Raw genomic sequence first — 9,396 nt, 5'->3', positions numbered from 1 at the left:
AAAATACTATATCTTCTGCCCAACTGAAAACTGTTTGATTATTGTTGGTAAGGGAGATAACTAGGGTTTTATGGTGCAAATATAAAATATTTCCTCTATATTTGGTGCAAATATTTCCTCTCCATTTCAGTGATTGAGCTGGTTATGTCACAACAGATTTCTTCTTATCTTGCATTAAATTTATACTCTTAAAGACCAATACTCATTATCTGTATTGTTTTCAAAGAAAGAATTAATATTTTATGCAAGGGAGATAATTCACAAATATCTGTATTGACTGGCAATGCAGTAGACCTCAAAATTTTACTGTTAAAGTTTCTGGTCTGAATATGGTTAGATCAGTTTATTTGCCATATTAAAGTCTAGGACAACAACACATTATTATATTATATCACAAAATTTTCCCTATTTTTTAATCTTTATTCTATGAGGATTGAAAAATTGGAGGTAAATGATAGGCTATACATGAGATGTAGCATCCTAATATACTAAATTTTATTGCAACATTCCAATGTAAATAATGAAATTTGAATGTTAAATTAGACTTCGAAACAATTCCTTTTTTTTTACACAGAAAAGTTTTCTATTAGATAGATAAACTTTTTTTTTCTGTATTCAATTAACTATATATTTCTAGTTTTTTAATTATTTACAAATAAAAAAGAGTAGTTAGTATTGTGAAATGAGGTTTAGAGTTTAACCATGCACATGGGAGGTGCATTTGACAAGGATATAGATAGTAGAATTGCTAGTTTTCCTGCTGAGGGTCAATGGTTCAACTCGAGAGCTCTCAGGCTTCTGCCACCAATATAAACCGGCCACCATGATATAGCTAAGCTTGCTGATACTGGCATTAGATACTAACGATTAATTGATCAGTCTTTTCAGAGAAGATTTTTCATTGGATGGATAAATTCTTTTTTCTTTTTTGTTTACAAATAACCGGATATGTTTCTATTTTTTTTTCATTAACAAATAAAAAGGAGTACAATGTAGTTGGTTGTTTGTATTATTAAGCATTATTGATTTGCATTATTGTTTGATAATATAATATTTATTTTTTTTTTGGTTATTTTTGCACTGATTATAAACTGGATTGTTCTTGACCTTGATGTGTTTTGAATGACTGCATGATAAATATAGGGCTTTAAATATAAAGGTATGAATAATCTATGGGTTGCATATTGTGAAATGCTTTTTATTTTGTTTTTAACCAGATATGAAAAATATTGCATTATTCTTGTTATTGATTTTAATCCATGTTTGAAAAGTAGGGGAGGATAGGAGTGGGTCTCATACTAAATTCCAGAGAAAATAAATGCCAAATGGAAATTTCTGTGAAAATAAATGTGTGCGTTTCCTCATCAAGATATGATTATATCCCAAATTCCTGACAATTTATCTGACTATTCCTGAATTCCCACGAATTAAACGGCTTAATCCCAAATTCTTGAAAAGGGTCCTTCTGCTCCTCAAAATAATGTCCTTGTGATTCAGATAAAAGTGTTATTTCTTATATGTATGTCTTATCTATTAAATATGATGAAAGAATAACAGGAATAACAAAAATATATTGGACAGTACAACTGACCACACCAACCACCAACACCAACCACCAACACCACCCTCCAACAAAAATATAGATGAAAAAGATGAACAACATAAAGATGGTTACCATATTTCCAGACTATAAATGTATTTATGAAGAAGAAATTAGAATGTATCGAAATATCACTCCCTTCATTCTTACCTGTTATTTTAGTTCACTTTTAGATAAGGAAGACATACTTTTATGCTAAGTAGATAACATATACTAAACTTCAACAAGTTTTATAAGATGTGAACCATTTGTAACGGTTGAACAGTCACAAACATATCTGTCCCTACATGCAATATGTGTCAGTCCCAAGCCAGCAGCCTAATGTCCAATGGTTGTCTTTGGTTGATATAGCAAAATTGTTTTTTTTTGCTCAAATCTTGCTGATAAATTTCTCTTTTTGATTGTTTGAAATTTTTTGTCCCAGGTCTTTTACAGCTTTTATAGTGTCTTGGTTTTGCTCAATGTTGAAGGCAGTCAAGTGATCTTTAGCTGTCAAATCCCTTAACCTTTGATCTCTGGTGGATAGTTGTCCCATTGGAAATCATACCACATCTCCTCATTTTTACATTCATGACATTGTTCTATTTAAATAATTAATTTACTTTTGCTCTGTTGTACGTTTTAAAAGTGATTTCTGAATCAACTGTTTAAATTGACTGTAGCAGGGAAACAATTTTAAATTGTTGGATTGGCAGTGACCACCATCTTAAATTTGATTGTCTTTGAATATTTTGCCAGTGATCTCTTGACCACATTCTTGTTCCTGATTGTCATTATCACCACAGCTTCAAATGTTAACTTTTTTAAACAAAAGATGTTAGTAAATATATGTATAGAAACATCCTAAATCTTGACCCTTCAATCTAGTGGTTGTGGTTTGTGGCTGTCTACCATAATTGTTTTTTGTTTATTGTATTTAGCATAAACTAGGCCTTTGTTTTTCTTTTTGAATTGCAGCAAATTTTGTCATGCAGGAGCTTCTTACCGCTTCCTCTAAGGCATGGGATTTGCTCATTGTTGAAGGTCATATTGTTCCCTGTTGTTGTTTATATCCTCAATATTTGATCTTTGGTGGATAGTTGTCTCATTGGCATTCATACCATATCTTTTTATTTTTTTATAAGACTTTTAGACACGAAGAAATGAACCATTCAAGATACTTCTTCAGTTATTTTGGTTTTATTGTTGTGTTGCTGTCCCATTAATACTTAACCCTACATTTTCTTTTCATTGAAAATCCATAGTTTCAAGCTCAGTACTTCAGATTAATGGATTGATTTTTTAGTCCATAATATTGTTATACCAGTGCAGTAAAAAAATTGTTTTATAAGTTATATTTTACATTTTTGTGCTATGCAATTAATGTGCAATCAATATTTTGTTTGTTTGTTTGTTTGGTTAATCAATAAATTGTTACATTGTTTACAAGTGTCCATGTTAAGTCTAAATATGTTTGATCAATAGCAAGTTTGATTTAAAATTACTTTAATTTCACTCAAGAATTGACTTTTGAATTTGTTGCCCATTATCAGATTTTATTCACAAAAAAAAATCAAAAAGTTTTAGTCTGCACTTAAGTGAGGGTATGGATGGGGGTTCATAGAATAGAGAATAATGGTCCAATTCTGCAGAAAAAGTGGACCAAAAAAATAAAGAATATAGAATAATGGGCAGAATTAATATAAAATAGAGAAAAATGGCTTAAAATATTAAAGAAAACAGAATTGAATGACCCCCATCTAGACCTTCTTAAGTTATGCGATGATTAAGGGTTGCATTGTTGTATTGTTTATGGCTTTAGTTGATGAAAATATGTTGGAATAAATAAAAGGGGTGTCTCAATAGTTTTCTCATATATTCCTGGAAGAAAGTGATATTAAAAATAATTTCGCAAATGTAATACAGGAAGTCAATTTTTCCATCCATTATTTGATTTAATCCACGTCAGATTTCACCAATATTGTTCAGGACAGTGAGTTTGGATGAGTGTTTTTTTTTCTTTCTTTCTTCGGAATGAAAGACAAATTAAAATTTTTATTATCCATTTATACTATTAAAATTAACAAAGGAAAGAATTTCTTAAGTAAAAAAAAGTTTGTGCTTTTATTTTTAAAGGAAAATTGTATGACAACTTTTGAGATAACCCCTAATGTAAACAATATAGTTCAAATAAATGTAACATGTTTTATTATCACACAGTTTAAATTTGTCAATTTCAAGGATAAAAGATGGTTTAAATTTCATATTTTTCTTGTCCCTGAATAGAAGTTCCATTAGATTCAATTTACTTGAGATAATTTCACCATGTTATCTTAATTGTGTAATAAGGGAAAAATTAGATCGAAAAAATAAAGCGCTCACTGATTTTTTTTCGCTTTACAGTAACTGTCTGTACATTTGCATAGTTAGTGGTCCTACTATACAAATCCTTGTTTATTGTAATGAAAGCAAATTATAAAACACTTTTTTCATGAATATTTAGAAGTACATGTATAACATTCGTTTGAAAAGGAATTATTGTCAAGGTATACATGTATAAAATAACCAAATTGAGGAATATTAAGATATAATTACCCTTTATTTATTATCAAAAAGTTTATTTTCTATGTCATGGTTTATAAAGATATTGTTTTAATTTCAGGTAGTTTAAAAGAAATATATTGTTTATAATTTGTACTTATTTATTTTTTTGTGTGATTTTTATATTTGACATTACATAGTTGTATATAAGTAAATCATATTAAAGGTTGCAATTTTATAAAATATATGAAATAAAGTGATATTATATATTAATCAAGTGGGCAATGTAATTTGTATTAAAATTTGATAAGATGATGTAATTTGTTTCTTTTTTCTTACTCAGTTTTATCAATGTTTGGTGCTGAATCTAATCAAGGAAGCCAAGTGGTCTGAGTAGTTGAATTACTGTATCACTAGCCTGTCAACACTGAGATTGTGAATTTAAATTCTACATGCGGCATGTGCACTCGACTCAAATCTTAATTCATTAGGATTGTCAGTTTTCTTATTGAAGGTTGGTGGTTCTATCTGGGCACACTGGTGGCTTCCTCCGCCAATAAAAACTGACCGCCACTTAATAGCACAATAGTGCTGAAAGTGGTGTTTAAATACCAATCAATCAATCAGTAATCACAGATTTGATAAGATGTAATAATTTGTTACTTTTTTCTTCTTCAATTCTTATAATGTTTGGTGCTGAATCTAATCACTGATATTGAAACATGCCTTTAGAAAGGGGATTCATGTAGAATGGAAAGGCATAAGACCATGGAAGCCAATATAATACTTCCATGATGAGACCAAATACAAAGAACAGGTGAAAAAATAAAATATATTCAGCCAACCCTTTTTTTTCTTTTGCTGGAAAGGGCGGAGGGGGGCAAACGTATCAATTTTGCTACTTCCAAAATTGGATACCTCCTTATAAAGAAAATTTTGAAAAAGTTTATTTGCTTGCCCTCAACCTTTTTCGTATTGTTTGTATGATATTTCATCTATTTTTTTCTTCTAAAAAGAAATTCTTAATTCAATTATTACTAACTGTGCTGTCTAAAACAATCTGTCAGGTAGTTTAGGCACTCTGACATATGTTATTTAAACAAACAGTAACTTTACAATACTTGATCAATTTTTTTACTTTGCCAGCTTCTCCTTATAACGGAATAATGATGAAAAGGGAGAAATTGGCAAACAATTCTTCAAGAGAGATTACTCTTTTTTTTTTAAATATTTGACAGTTCAATGTTTTCTGAAATCAACATTTTTTTCTGCTGATTTGTATTTGTTTGAAATTCTATGACAACAAAATCATTCATGGTACACACTTTTATCCTTAGCCAGATCAAACATTGCATCTGCAATTATTCCGCAATCAACCATGCTGCATTTAATAGTATTGATTGATTATTACGTACAGGCATAAATCCAGTAGAAACCTCAAGAAGTAAAAGGAAAGACTGTAGTGGACTCATAATGATGTAAAAAAGAAAATGTGGTATGATTGCCAATGAGACAACTCTTCACAAGAGACCAAATGACCCAGAAATTAACAACTATAGGTCACCGTACAGCCTTCAACAATGAGCAAAGCCCATACCGCATAGTCAGCTATAAAAGGCCCCGAGATGACAAATGTAAAACAATTCAAACGAGAAAACTAACGGCCTAATTTATGTACAAAAAAATGAACGAAAAACAAATATGTAACACATCAACAAACGACAACCACTGAATTACAGGCTCCCGTAACTTGGGACAGGCACACACAAACAGAATGTGGCGGGGTCAAACATGTTAGCGGCATCCCAACCCTCACCCTATTGTGAAAGGTCTTCCCAAACTGTTAACTTCTTATGGCTTCATGTAGCATGTTGTGAATGTTACTCAGCTTGTCAGTCTTGTAGAAAGCATTGTTTTGTCTTGATAATGAATGTAATATTTGCTGCTGGATGTTCAGTTCTGTTTTATGTAAAGTCAACACAAAGCTCGATGAAATATACATTTTATTGAAGGATAGGGGGAAAAAAGTAAAATACCAAAAATACCAAACTCCAAGGAAAATTCGAAACGGAAAGTCCCTGATCAAATGGCAAAATCAAAAGCTCAAACACATCAAACGAATGGAAAACAACTGTCATATTCCTGACTTATTAATGTACTTAATAGTAAATTTTAAAAATCAATTTCCATATATACGATACTGCAAAGTCAGTTTTAGGTCTGGGAATCAAAAAAAAAAAATACTCGGGATTAAAAAATAAAGTATGAGGTACACTATTATACAGTATTTAAGATTAAGTAAGAAAATAAATCTTTATAGCAACAACAAAAAAACAGAAGACGGAACATGTTATTTACGGTAATGAGGTTATTTTCAGGTGCACACTGATTTAAAATTTCGTCTTTAGAAATTCAAAAATTAGAAGAATAAAAATAAAAGTTAACTTTTCAAACCTAAACAATCACGAATAAAATGCAAACTGTAAACAAATGGTTGTTTATTAGACCCGTTTTTTTTTAGTCTCATATTTTATAAGACGATTGTTATTAGATTTCATTTGAGTTTTCTTGCATACTCCTTTTGTGGTTATTCATTTTTTTCAGAAATCTGTTAAATTGTGTTTACAAAACTGTGGGTGTATATTATATTAAGTTTTTCAGTTTATAGCATTTCTCGTATTGTATACGTCAATGAGACAGCAACCCAACGTAACAGAAAAACCAAAAGACTTTAAGTGGTCAACCATCATTAGCGGTGTTCAGCAATACACCAATCCTTATACAGTATGTTAAGCTCTAAATTGCTCCTCGTTTAATAAGTAGTTTTTGACAGAGTATAATAAAATTCTGCCGTGCACACATACTACATTTTCTTCAACTGAATGAAACATTAAGATATAACTTAGATCCATGAAAAGTCTTGTATCGGATTCAGCTGAAGCCCACCTCCGGGTAGGGGATTTTATCGCTGCGTTGCATACCCATTGGTGATCTTGTGTTGTTTTCTGCGCTTTGGTCGGGTTGTTGTCTCTTTGACACATTCCCCGTTTCCATTCTCTATTCTAAAGTCCGTTAAAATAATACAATAGTTTTTATTATATACGCTATTTGAATATGAGTTGGGTATATATATATGAAATGGTTCAATTATGTAGACTAGGTATATAATTTTATAGTTAAAGTTCAATTGATGACTTAACTCACGTAAAGACCTCGTGGCTTGCACTTTTGAATTCAAATTTCAAATCGTTTGCATATCATCAACCGTAGAGTGTATATTCAATGAGAGTTTAATTTATATTATCACTGAACAATGGGAAATAATTTACTAATCAAACGTTCCAAATACCAACAAAATAATAAAATATCGGTAAGTTATTCAATATATCTATGAAACTTATCAAAGGTGTCGATTTAATATATTTGTGAATTGGTAAATACTTATAATCATATACAGGTGTATTAAGTTTATATTGTGTGTAAATACTAGGATTTATGGTTCTTCAGTTTTTATGTGTTTTGAAAAGATCATTAAAATGGACTTGAAAGTCGGCGTGTGGTAAATAATGTTGAAGAACAAAATTTGTCATTTTTACCAAAAGCTGAACTGAATAACCAAAGTGGATATTAGCATAAATTTCAATTTCAATTTTATATTTACAATGCGATAGGACATCGCTTTGCTCCGATATTTAAATTGTGAATTTGCATTAAAAACAAAGACGAAAATTTATTTGAAACCTAATGCAATTTATCGCAGGATGTTACGGCTGTGCGCAAATATTTAGGATATTTTCAAATTACTAAACAATTTACATTTATTGAACAAAAATGACCAGTTTGATAAACCCCAGAGGAACTCTAATGGATAATTCGACAACAGACGGTAGTGGAATTGTTCAACCATATGCCTACAATTTTCAAAATGTATACAATTATGGATACGAAACTAAACTTTATGGATATGTTTGGCCTAGTCTTGGATTAACAGTTTTGATTCTGAACATCCTGATGATAGTGGTATTTATCAGAACCCGAATGAGCAGCACTACGCACATGTACTTGGCAGCCATTACGACATTGGACACATTGACAATTATATTCCCGTCAATTGTTTATTTCCATGTTTTTGTGGTCTTGGATATAGATGATTATCTTCCGTATAACTTATGTAAAATGTGGTATTATTTCACAGATATATTTCCAGTCACGTTCCATGCTTCAGCCATTTTGATAACAGTATGCTTAGCTGGTCAGAGATGCCTATGCGCAGCTTATCCTCTGTCTGTTGCACAATGGTTCACAACAAAAGTTACATTTGTGTCAATTGTCGGGTGCATTTTAATTGCTGTAATCTTTGAGGTGTCCGAATTCATTCTTTACACATTTGACCGTGTGGACATTTTTAGGTCAAATGAAACTATTTCAGGTTGCAAAATAAGCATTGGGAGGCTAGAAACGGACGAAGTGCGAAAATACCAAATATCTCATTTCATCGTTCGAGTCGCAATATTTGAACTTATTCCATGTGTCATATTGATAATTTTAGACATAATCATGTTGAGAAAAGTTCATCAGGCACAAACATGGAGGAAAAGTTCCAGTTCAAATTTACAGAAGAGCAGACGACGAAACAGTTCGGTGACGTCAACGTCTACTCGATTGACAATTTTGACACTTTGGTTTGTTGGTGTGTTCTTGATTGTTGAAATTCCGGTTGTAATCATTTTATCGATTTATGCTGCTGGAATGCTCCTTTCAAAAACAATTGTACCACTGAATGAACTTTACACTGCTTCGGTATTTTCAAACTTTCTTGTAATGCTGAGCTTTCCTTTAAATTTCTTCATATATTTTTGTTGTTCGAAGGCATTTCGAGTAGAAGCAATACGTCTTCTGACATGTAGAGTGTCAAGGAAAAGCAAAATGCAGAGGAACGCGTTTGATTCAGTGTTTCAGAGAACAATATCGTCACAAATTGATCATGCAAATCCTGCTTTCCAGAACTAGTTCGACTTCAGCCAATGTATCATAACTTCAAAACCATGTATACATACATTCATATACAAAATTTAGAAATAAAACTTATACTCAAATATTTTTTGTAGTACTAAATGTAGTAAACAAGCTCTGATCAAGAACCTATTAAAATAGTTTAGTGTGTTAAAATATGAAAAAAGAAGTTTTGGAATACACGACAATGAGACAGCAACAATACGACACAAAAGAACAACACCAGACAACCAGAGGTCAAAACAAGGTTTTCAACAATAGCC

General features: G+C 31.2%; 1 protein-coding gene across 1 annotated transcript; it reads left to right on the top strand.

The window, feature by feature from the left end:
• Nucleotides 1-7,839: 7,839 nt before the first annotated feature.
• On the top strand, nt 7,840-9,135 carry LOC127710917 (probable G-protein coupled receptor AH9.1). The gene has a single exon (XM_052216879.1). It carries the CDS (start codon nt 7,952-7,954, stop codon nt 9,128-9,130), a length of 1,179 nt encoding a protein of 392 aa, XP_052072839.1. The 5' UTR covers nt 7,840-7,951; the 3' UTR covers nt 9,131-9,135.
• The last annotated feature ends 261 nt before the right edge of the window (nt 9,136-9,396 follow it).

Source organism: Mytilus californianus, unplaced genomic scaffold, assembly GCF_021869535.1.
Source record: "Mytilus californianus isolate M0D057914Y unplaced genomic scaffold, xbMytCali1.0.p SCAF_8, whole genome shotgun sequence".
NCBI lineage: Eukaryota > Metazoa > Mollusca > Bivalvia > Mytilida > Mytilidae > Mytilus > Mytilus californianus.
The sequence above is the reverse complement of the archived record's forward strand: the minus strand, read 5'-3'. Positions and strand labels throughout refer to the sequence as shown.